This window comes from Manis javanica, chromosome 7 (genome assembly GCF_040802235.1).
Source record: "Manis javanica isolate MJ-LG chromosome 7, MJ_LKY, whole genome shotgun sequence".
In the NCBI taxonomy this organism is placed as follows: Eukaryota; Metazoa; Chordata; class Mammalia; order Pholidota; family Manidae; genus Manis; species Manis javanica.
This window is the reverse complement of record NC_133162.1, coordinates 122,814,615-122,826,949: the sequence shown is the minus strand read 5'-3', so window position 1 is coordinate 122,826,949 and position 12,335 is coordinate 122,814,615. Positions and strand designations below refer to the sequence as shown.

Genomic DNA, 12,335 nt, shown 5'->3' with positions numbered 1-12,335 from the left:
TTAAATGAAGTAAAGCACTTAGGCTACATTAAAAAATAACTTAGACACATATGAAAGAATTGCTTGACACTTTGTAAGGGAGACTAAGATGCTCTTTCTCCAAAAGCCGTTAAGATCTAATCATCTCTCCGAATCTAATCATCTTCTCTGAACCAGGCAGCAGGAATGGATTGTTGTTAGAGGTATTTTCAGGCTTATGAGTATATTTTTGGCACAAGAGGTTTAGCAAATACTCCCCACATTTAATCAACACAATTAAGATTATGCTCCAAAAGGAAGTCCCTCTTGGACAACAAAGAATTGATTTCCCATCTTCCTCCCAGTTGAATGATAAGACTTTCTCAATTTTGTGATGGCACTCTGGCATCATTATTAACAAATATTAAAATGCCACACTTTATAAAATAACTTCCTACATTCTTATCTCATTCACCATTTCAATAGCAATAATAATGTCAACAGCAGTAATTTCCCACGGAATTTCAGTTCTAAGCTCTCCTTTATGAGCTGAATGCGCCAATGTTCTTAGCAGCTCTTTTTCAGACAGATCCTGGGGCATAGAAATAACTAATAACTTACTCAAACTTAAACAATGTCAAATTGGGCCTAGAATCCTTATCTGTCAAAATAAACTCACTCCATCTGAGACATAAATCTTACTCATTATCATTTCCTTTTAAAAGCATTTTCTGTTTAATCTCTGCAAAATCTACCCCAGAAAAGCAAGCTCTCAAATAGTTTAGCTGTAATGACTAATGGCTAGTGTTAGTCTTAGTATAAAATTATAAAAATTGTCCTTTTCAACTCTATAATCAGCATAATAATATTATCTCATATGAAATAATAAATAATCACACATGCTGTTCTAATCTAATGCATGTGTAGCAATTTCAAAGATCAGAATTCTCTCCATCAGTGAGTAGCATTCACATCTTTGTTTGGCATTTATATTACATCTTCACAAAATGTTCCTCAATAGCCATCACATCTTGTTCTTGCATATGATGATGAATATCAAATGCATCTTAATTCATACTCCTGATTCTCCCTGTTTTTTCCTCACATTAATTTGTGTTTGGCTCCATTGATCAACACAGTCTGAACTGACACAAAACTGCATCTCTCCTGACTTCAGAAATTTAAAGAGCTATGCTTCAGTTTCATTTTTACAATATGCCAAGGTGGCAGATTAGGCCAAATATTGTGGTTGAATAGTTAACTCAATAAATCTCAGTGGCTTTCCTAGTTGCTGGACTGATGAGTTGTCAAACTTTAATGTTCTTAACAAGAACTGGCCAGGTGCTTATTAAAAAAACACAAATTTCCTAGACCACGAATGCCAGACATTCCAAATATATATATATCTAGATAAGAGCTTAGAAGTCAAAATTTTAATAGGCATCCCATAGGATTCTAATGCAAGGAGTCCCAAGACTTACCAGTGAAAATCTCTGAAATTAGTTAATGTCTAAACTATGAGATGCCTTCTCATTGGACTACGCCACATCTTAACCAAAACTGTTTTCCCCAATCACAATTCCCTTATGCCTACATTTTACAATAATTATCCATAAGCTTTGCTGACTTCTATTTCTATCAGCTGTAGGCAACATTGTGACAAATAGAGTATCAAACCTCCTGACCTCACCTCACCTCCAGTGACTTACCCATCCCAACCTTCTGCACAAATGAGAAACTTCCATCCTAAGATGCTAAGGTTTGTATTAATAATTAAACATCCTAAGAAGGTTAGCAATGGAAATAATAGAAATAACATAAAAATAACACAAAAGAAATATTATTTTATATATTTTTGAGACTTCAGTGTTGACAAAGGTAGAGTAAGGAAAATGGTGGAATAACTCCAGTCATGAATTTGGTAAGACTTGTTCTATCAATAAAGCAAACTTCTCAATTAAATTGAAGCAGACATTTAGAAAGGTCTAAGTAATGTTCTCAACTGCTAAGTATGGTGACCAAATGTCCCAGAACTCAGGACCCCTGGTTTTAGCACTGGAAGACCCTTATCCCAGAAAGCCTTTCAGTCACAGGCCAACCAGGATGGCTAGTCACCCTCCTTCATGATTCAACATTTAGGCATTATTTTTTGAAGTCCATGGAAAATGTCTGCAATGACCTATCAAAAGAATATGAAAGGAATTTTTTTAGCTTTATTTGAGCTTTATTTTACTCAACAAATTATTGAAAAGGGTCTCTACAAGAGAAAAAAATCATAATTAAGAAGCAACAAATACTTAACAAATATATAATCATAAAAGTTACTGGGAGGAAGGTACTTGGAGATTTTCATTACGCACAGGTATACATGTCATTGACTTTTATCTGATAAGGTAGAAAGTCTTTCTGAAACACCAGTAATTACTGTACTTTAAAAGTTAACAGCAATCTAGGCATGAACAGGGAAACCAAAGAGATAAATAAAAAGCCTCTGGATTTAAGTCCTGGCTACAACCAGTATGAGGATTTCACAGGTTAATGAATTAAGATGTGCAATAAGGAAAGATGAATCAAATAAGTTTCCAATTCTCAAAAGAGTGCTACCTCATTCACTATGACACTAAGGGGGTTGTAGGTCACTACATTCTGATGATCACTAAGGAGTAATGATTAATTATGATTAACAAAGCTATATGTTGTAGAATCATTCATAGAAGAAATTATAAATACATCTCAATTATTCACAAGTTGAGCTTCTGCTCTGATTTATTCATTAGAAAATTTTACACATAGAAAATTTTTCACTAGTAAAAAGAGCTCCTGTTTTGTTTATTTCTCTCAATTTCTCTTTTCGCTTCTTTGGTTATATTGGCTTCTTTTAAGTAGCCTGCAGAACTTCAGTGGAAAGAATCCTGGGGCCTTTTGTCCCATTCTTATATAATCACAAGTAACATCTTTGAAACCAGGGGCCTTTTCTCATTATTTTTAACAGTCATATAGTCGCCTGAGACAGACAATTTCATGCAGGACCCAGTTATTTCATGCAGTACCTCTGGTCTGGCCTACTCTCTGTAGCAGCCTAATTGGTCTGTCTCCGGTCTCAGTCTATCCTCCATCTGTAGTTAGAGGGATCTTTCAGTCATGCAAATATAATCATGGTGTTCTGCTTAAAATCCTTCAGGGGCTTCAATGCCTACAGAATTAGGTCCAAACTACGACTAAGGGTACGCTTTTCTCCAGACAGTTCCCCCCACCTGTACTATACTCTGATCATACCAAGTCACCTGGCCTCTCTAATGAAGTGGATTCCCGCTTGCTGTCCCAGCTCTCCTTCCCCTTCTGATGACCTATTGCTCCACCTTCCTGTCTCAGATCATGCATGATGTCCTCTAGTGGGGCCTTCTCATCAGGGACCATTATGTTAGGTTTCTACTGTATCCTGACATATCTTTTCAAGCACACATTGCTAAGACTCAATTTAGGTCAACATCTTCCCCGACTGGACTGTGAGCTTTCTCCTTAATCATCATTGTACTATCTTACATCCAATATAACATAATCAGTAAGCATGTATTGATCAATTTGGTATAAGAAAAACTTTGTGAGTTAGAAAGCAAGCTTGTAAAAAGACAACAACTCTACTGAAAATCAGTTAAAAATAACAACAAACAGATCAAAAGTGCCTGTTGGGAGCTACCACTTTTCTGGGATCTATGGCATACAAAAAAACAGAAAGCAAAGTCCTCAATCGATTGTGGAAGTTTACAGTTTATTTGGAGATGTAATAAAGCATATATGAGATGAATGTGAAAAAATTATACATGCATATATACATTAAGAAAATATTTTGATAATAGTATACAGACTACTGGGAAAATAGTTCATTATCCAAGCAATTTGTGCATAAAAATTGCAAGCAAAATGATCAATATTAACTGAGAATTGAATTCAAAGCCAATGGATTAAAATAATTGCAATCTCAGTTGTAATCAAAAGGAATAAAATAATGTCAAATTGGCAAAAATAAAAACAATTATGATGTCCATTGTTGACAAGAGTTAGAGGAAATGGGCATCTTCATATACAATTGTAAATTGGTACCAACTTTCTGGACAGCATCCCTGAAATATATAGTAAAAACCAATAGAATTATATGCCCCTTTACCTAGGAATTCCATCTCCAGGAATTTACATGAGAAGTAAAATAGGTGGTAAATGAATGAAAACTACAGACTATCACACTATTTACTTTAGTAAATAGGGAAACGCCTAAAAATCCCAAACTAGAAAGCACATAATAAAAAACTTTAGATGCATAGATTAGCATACAATAAAGGCATTAAAATTAATGGTGTAGAACTGTAATTTGACATGAAAGGTGTTAGCAATGTATTATACAATAAAGTAAGTTATAAAAGAGTACATGTAGCCTAACAATCTATCTGACTGCAGACATCTGAAAAGTTAATGACCAGTATGTTAACAGTATATAGTTAAAATTAAGATTAAAGTTTTTATTTTGAATATTAATTTTTTAAATTATTTCTATGATGAGCATGTGTAATAGCCCTTGCATTAGAAAAAAAGCTTTTTTTTAATGAGTTATAAATGCATGGACTAAAGTTTCCAGGGAAGACTGAACAAGTATGGCAGTTCTTCGGTGTATGAGAGAAGACAGAAATGTTACCCTAGGCAGGGAAAATGGCATTTCCACAAACATGGAAGTCAAGAGTGGGCATCAGTGTATAGACATTACAATAAGAAGAGCAGCCTAATTTTCTCAGGAAGAAATATGTGCGTGTTGATATATGGCAGTCATCAAGGATTTTTGAGCATGGATACATATCATGATAGCAGAGCTGTAAGCAAATTTACCAGGTGGTAGTGTGTAATCTACATGTAAGCAAAGATCCTAGAGATACTAAATCCACTCTTGAGACAACTACTGTGATTTAGAAGGACTATTACGCAGGCATAAAGAAGTGTTTAATTGAGAGACATTACTAAGAGAGAGGAGAAGCCAAAGACCATCCTCCCTTGGCATTTACTGATGCCTCCACCCAGAATGCCCTTCTCCTAGGTGTTAGCTTTGCTCCAGATCCTGGGCTCAAGTGTCGCCCTCTCCTTGCCGCTAACTCTGACGTCCCCGTGTGCCCAATCCTTCTTCCCTTACTTTTCCCTACCACAGCATTTACCACTTTCTAACATTCTAGATGGAGTGCTTCAATCTTGCCTGTTTCCTATATAAGAATATATGCAGCCACAAGGGCAGGAATTTTGTTTTGTTAACTGATATATCCCCTAGAGACTAGAATAATGTGTATCCTGTAATAGGTGCTCAATAGGTATTTGTGGAATGAACAAATAAATTGAATATGAAGAGAGATGGTGGACGGAGTCAGGGATAAAACTGCCGTCACTAATAGAGACAAACTTTCCAAATGAGGATATGATTTCAAGGTAAGATGATGACTGGGTACTTGGACAAGTTGACTCTGAATTAAAATAGTGGCAGCCAAGTGGGAAAATGCCCTGGAAATTAACAAGAACTGTAAGACCATAGGTGGTGGGAACTTTCATCACTGAAGATAAAAGGAATGGTGCAGTTGTATTCTATGAAGTTATTAAAAAAAAAGGCAAGTATCAAGATTCAAAAGAAAAGAAGGCTAGGGCAGAGATCCAGGCAACATTTACAGGAGTGAAGAGAAATAGGAAGAGCTGTGATGAGAATATAAGAAAACAATTGGAAAATATAAACTAGGAGAAACAGAAAAAGAGGGAGAATGTGATGTGTGAATCCCAGGAAGAACCTTGAGTCTAAGGGAACAAATAATGGGATTTTGTTTTTGTTTTTGTTTTTCGTGAGGACACACCCGGAAATGCTTGAGAACAAGTAGTCAGTGGGATTTTAAGCAGTAAGTACGGTAAGAATTGGAGCTTGTGGTGGGAAACACTAGCTATACGGGAGATGGTTTTGGAGAAGAATTGGGTTCTTTCCTTCTCCGGCATCAGGAAAGGGGAATGGAGGATAACTATGAGAAAAGAGTAAAAAAAATATATAAAAACTGAAGTGTCACATTCTTCTTGATAGAATAGTTGGAGAGATGGTGTGACAAGGAAGTGATAAGGGCAGTTGGCACAGCGGGCATGGAAAGAGAGAAAAAGTCTAAAATAGATCCCATGGGGAGAGAGCCTGGGAATACAGAAAAGACAATTAAAAAGACTGCCAAATAGCAGTGGAGAGCAGATTGAAGTTTGAAAGCATCGGGTTCTAATGAGCCAAATCTGCAATGCTGTTTGCCTCTGGCACTGCTCTCTCTCCTGGGAAAAGAGGCAAAAAGAGCAAAAGTTAGAAGTAACCTATGTTTAGGAATTTGCTGGAGGAACAAAGAAGCAAAGGTCATTAATGAAGAGACAAGTATCTTGTGTTCCTTGGTGGGAGTGAAAAACCCAACTCACTGGAAGCCAGGAAGGTGACACAGAGTCTGATGGGTGAGGGGCAGTTCCAAGGACTGGGGAGAGTAATTTGAGCCCTGAGCTGAAAGCTGAAATTCTCAAGGAAATTAGAAGACTTCTCATTTCCCTCCCACCCTCGGACTCCCCCACCTCCCATCCCCTGCACAAACCACGACTCCTGCTGAGACTGCAGGAGTGGGAAGAAGCAGAAGCTAAGTGCCATCAGCAGATCCTTATCAGAGACGGCTGTGAAGTGAGCAGCTGTGTGTGCACGTGTGCGTGCTGGGGTGTGGGGTGGGGTATTCCCATCAACACACAAAAAACTGGAACTATCTAAACTTTGATGCATTCCAAGACATTAGGGCCACTCATTTTTACATAAACTACATGCAACCTTTGTGTGCATTTTGAGATTACTAAATGATTACTCTATCACATACGAACAGGTTTTGCTTTTCAATCCCACCCCTGCCCTTCCTGCTGGTGCAATACCACCCTCTGTAGAAGCAGAGGTGGGCCTCTACCTCCCTGCTTTCTCTCTGCACTGTTCACTCTGCACCAACTACCTCCACCTTCTATAAGTTCCTGGAATAACTCAAGCTGATTCCCAGCTCAAGATCCTTGTACCAGCTGTCTGCCAGCAGCTGCCTTGCTCTCCCACAGGCTGGGCCCCGGAGGTCCCTCGTGACAATCAGGGCTCTGCTTAGGTGTCACCTCTTCAGAGAGACCTTTCATGAACCTAAAGCAGCCTGGAATGCACTCTTTATCCTATCACCATGTTTTGTTTCGGTTTTTATTGCCGACACATTATTATCTGATGATATCTTCCTTACATATTTATTTTGCATTTTGCAATCTGCCTCCTCCAATTAGTATAGAGCCGCATGAGGAAAGGGTTTGGCTTGTCTTGGCCATCACTGCATCGCCAGCATTTCAAATACTTCCCAGCACACAGCATACATTTAATCACTTGCCTAATGAACGCATGCTAAACACCTATAGTTTGAATGCTAATAATGGAAACTTACACTGAGTAAATATGTATTCACCAGGCTCTGCACCACAGCCAGGAAAGGTGAAAAGGATATTATTACTTCTGTCTCTAAACATCACGAAAGATCATAACTGTCTTACTCTGAGCAATAAATGTTAGAAAGTAACATTTATTGTGAATGGAGGAAATGTCCTTAAAGATGAATCGAAATAAATCTCAGTAAAATTTTAAATGATCAAGTGGACATAAAAATGCTTATGTCATTTTTATCAGGTTCAGCGAGGTCTGGAAACACAGGCAAATTTTACAGAGTTTGAACAGTGTGGATGTAGTAAGTTAGGGCATACACACCAACAAAATTTCAGATACATTTTCCACAAAATAAACTTTATAAATTATGAGTAATATTTAGGCTGTTTATCTTGCTATATTAAACCTGGAAAACAAGCTTAATTAAGAAGTTAAAATAGGCCAACTTTAATCTCTCCTCCATAAAAGGCAATCTCTAAATAAGAAATTCAGTCTCCAGTCAAGTTTTCACATTTTCTGTGGAAAGTATTCTCTGCTGGTTCATTGTCTTAAAAAGCAGGAGGGCAGAGTGGGAGCTGAGGAAATGTTGAAAGAGAATCTACAGTCCTGATGAATAATTTAGTGTTATAAAACTGCTGATGGTCCTATGTAGCACCTTGTTCACTCACCCTCTGAAATCTACTAACAACACATCAGTTAAGTCAAGAATACATAGGTATTTTTTAAAAGCAACCTGCTTCAATATTCCCTTAAGATGCCCAGGCAGAAGCCAAAAATGAAAATAATTAACGTAAGAAAACCTCAACCAAACCCAAACTGAGATACTTTCTACAAAATACCTGGCTTGTGCTCTTCAAGCGCATCAACGTGGAGAACACAAAGGAAGGTTGATGAAAAACTATTCCCTCTTTTGACAGAAAACGAGTAAACAAATGAAGGACAGAATCCTTAAATTACTGTTAAACTAGGGGTAAATAATAGCTGTGATGGAAAGTACTAGGACAACTGAAGAAAGCTGAACAAGTACTATGAGCTAAAGGATAGTATCGTATCACTGTTAAAATTTCTGATATTTTTCTTAATTGCTCTATGCTTTTATGGGAAAATCTCATTCTTCAGACTACACACAAATGAGAAACAGGAAGAAGTGAATGGATGGACGGATGGATAGAAACAGACACATAGATAGACCTAATGAAAGATTTCCAAGACTGTCGAATGAAACAGAAACTTCACTCATGTCAGTGATCAGAATAATAATAAGCAATTAGTAAACCAAAACCAGATATATCAAAGATAAAACTATATGGTACATGGATAAAAACCATAACATTTGCTGTTTAAGCTCTGACAACATATTATCACCGCAGTAAATGAGATGAATAAAAATTGAAATTGAACTGTTAAGATTCCTTGGAAAAAAAAAACTTTGTAAACTGGTTTCATTGTGTATATTGATTTAGAAATATATTATGTCACCATTTCGTTTCAAGTTAAAAAAAGATGGACTTTTTAACCATTGAAAAAAAAAATAGTCCACAGAAATCAAACTCGATAGAGATTGATGAGTTAAATCTTTACTCACTCACTGTCCTGCAAAATGTTCAGGTTTAAATGAAACACTAATAATGAAATAATAATACAACAAGTAACTTCAAGATGGTTATTGTATCTTTCTCACTTTAAAGATAAGGAAAAGGAGCTTGTAGAAATTAAGGATCTTGTGCAAATTTCAAATAAGTGTTATGTGCAAAGACAACCGTGGCTTGCCTCCCTTCATCCTTGCCGAAGCTTTTCATCAAAGTGGGAGATTTTGCATTATGTAATATCTCCCACCTTGGTATAACGCTTGAACATGTCCATGTTACTGTTGGTGTCACTTTCAATATTGCTATAGTTTATAAATAATACTAACATTTTAGGATTATTGAAATGATATTGGTAGAAAAATTGAGAGCTAAAATATTTCTTGCTTTCTCACCCCTTGCAGAAAGGGTAAAACTCAAGGTATGCATACATATATGTGTATGTGTGTGTAAGTTTTATGTATTGTATATATATTATGTACATATTAAATTATTTGTCTTAAACATTCAGCAGGTTCCAGACCAATTAAGCAATGTTTAGACCCCAAATAATATACACTGACTTACTGTTTCTTTCTTTTGCCAACCTTACTCTCCTCAGAGAGTAGCAAATTGTATTTGGGGCATACCAATGTTATATTATTGCATCTCAAGGAAAAACATACAGCACAAGGCCATCCCAAAGTAGAAAAGAAGAAAAATGTCATTTAAGAAATTTTTGGTCAAAGTTCAGCTGGGGAAATCTACTGACCCACTTTGAAATTAAAATGCTGCTTTAGTGTGTGTGTGCACACACACACACACACACACACACACACACACATACACCCACAGGGAATTTTCCACTGAGGTTGCACATAGTAGCATATCAAAGCTCTATTAATGACACCTAGAATCACCATCCCCAAGGCAAGAATATGCATGCTGAGTTCAGGCTGCTCACTAATTACCCTGAATTTATTTTAACCTTATATCTTTAAAGAAATATGATTATAAGAAATCCAAGTTTGCAGTTAAACTAGATCATAATCATTTCCATGAGTCATCTCAGTTTTCTTTCTTTTCTTATTTTTGCAGTGAGTATTCCTGAGTCTGTATTACATATGCAGCAATCACAGCAGTAATTCTTCATTTTCAAAGTAGTATCAGCTTAATGTTACAAAGACGTAAGAGGCACGTCTTTACTTTCATTATGGTGAACCAAGACATTTAGCCCAATCTGTGACAGGTATTGTGCATATAATATTACTTTGGAATAAAATACTTGATGACATATCTGTTTTTACTCACCAGTTGTTTCCACAATGCCTTCTAGGATGACGACAATCTCGAACTGTTCACTTTGCATGCTTCGCTGGGATAGGTCATAAAAGGGGCTTTTGGCATCGATCACGTGGCAAATCGTGAGGGGGGAAACAAGAAAAAGTTGATCTGCCCCTGTACTAAAACCTACATCCAGTTCAAGTTGGTCAAGGGGAAGGAACTCACCCTCAGGTGTCTGCCGAGACTAGACAAGTACACAGAAAAAAAGAAGAAATCACCACTTGTCCTGATATTTTTAAGGCAGTAATTTATATCATTGCCAACATTCTGCTCTATCAATCATCTGCAGCAAAATCCAAACAAATCATTATGCAACTGTGTTCTAGCAAATAGGCAGAAATCCCACACAGCTCATGCAGAACATACATGCATTATTTATAATATGCCACTTACTATAATTACCATTCCCTAACTCCTGAGCTTTGGAGAAATGCCTGGTCCAACCATGGCTGTTAGCACAAACTGTGGAACTGAGTGTACATGTGCTACTGCTTGACATAAATCACTGCATGATAACTCAATGCATGCCAGATTTTTTTTCCTCATAAAGCAAATAAGTAGGCAATTGTTACGGAGTTCGTTAAAGCTGAAAGAGGTTGATCATAATTTAAGAAGAGATTTATTGCATTATTACAAAGCACAACATAATAATTTACTTCTCCAAGACTTTGAAAACAGATATAACCTAGAATAGAAGAGTGAAAATATTATCGTATTAAATTATGTTTTGTACACAACAGCTCATAAAAATAAAAGAAAGATGCTGTTAGCTAACGGCTTTCAAACTCCTACAATAAACTTCATTGAAGTGGTTTATTACTCTTTTTTAAGAATTTTAGAACAGTGAGAAACTGTGCTAAACTGAACTTACTTTAATCAAAATGCAATTCTAAAAATCTGTATTGGATAAACTCAGAATTTACTAAAATTTTCACAAGGTAGTGGCTTTCATTGTCAGTATACATTGCTGTAAAACTTAATAAACTTCACGCTAAAACTGAAAGAAAATTAAGTATGACTTAAAAATTAGCAAACCATGAAAGTAAACTTATTTTCCTTTCTATTCATTTACATTTTATTTTCCATATCTTACTTAGAAGGATCATGTAAGCAAATATCGAAGCTTAATTTTTATGAGGTGAACTAGTGAAATGAAGACTGATAAAGCGATTGCACACAGAATTGGGGCAGAGGCTTGCTTCTGGTCAAATGGGGCTTGGAAGAATCCAATATATTTTAACAGACTCTTTGCAAAACTAATTTACTAAGCAAAGCAGAATCTGTAACACTGGTCTGTCCAATGAAACAGTAGTTTGAAGACAAAATCCTTATCCCTAGGCTTCCAAGAAATATACACTGGCTTTTTATGTGGAGTAAATGAGTCTGAAACACTGAGAAATATGGTTTAGTAAGGTGTCCTCCACGATACAACAGAATCAAAAGTTTCAAATTGGTGCCAGATGGATGATACAGTAGTAATTGCTGCAAAGTATCTCAAAAGCAGAATTAGTTAATTAGAAAGGCTATTTTGTAACTAGTGATATTCAGGAATTTTGTGTAAGGAAAAAATCCAATGAAAATATTCAAATGATTTTTCTTCTGTCCTTTGTGAGTAGATGATTTTTAAGAAAAGAGAAAAAGAAGAAGAAAATGATTACTGACAAGAAATAAAAATCCATGGAAAAACCTGATGGTGCAAAAATTAAAATGGCAGCTCTAGCAACCAATATTGGAGAAAACTAGGCATTTCTAAGCCAGTAGAAGTCACCTATGTTTCTATATCTAGTCTCAAATCGGTAAAATATGGATGTGACCAGTATCTTTCCAACTACACAGTTGTATAGCAAGTAATGATTAATGTAACAAAAGCCAGAAACAGAATAAAAAGAAATAAAAACATAAACCCCATGACATTGTTCTCTCACCTACTAAGAAACAGGTGCTATATAAACACAAGGTAGTATTCTGACATTTATAATTAATGAGCA

The 12,335-nt window shown here is 36.2% G+C and overlaps 1 protein-coding gene across 2 annotated transcripts in view; it reads right to left on the bottom strand.

Moving 5' to 3' along the window:
* The window catches only part of KCNJ3 (potassium inwardly rectifying channel subfamily J member 3), a 138,251-nt gene that overhangs the window by 117,044 nt on the left and 8,872 nt on the right, over positions 1-12,335 (bottom strand). The window contains exon 2 of one of the 2 annotated variants that reach the window (XM_036996125.2): positions 10,315-10,531. The exons of the other annotated variant lie outside the window; for it this stretch is intronic. Coding sequence (XP_036852020.1) covers positions 10,315-10,531 — 217 coding nt within the window. The remainder of the gene's footprint in view (positions 1-10,314; positions 10,532-12,335) is intronic. 2 annotated transcript variants of the gene reach the window in all.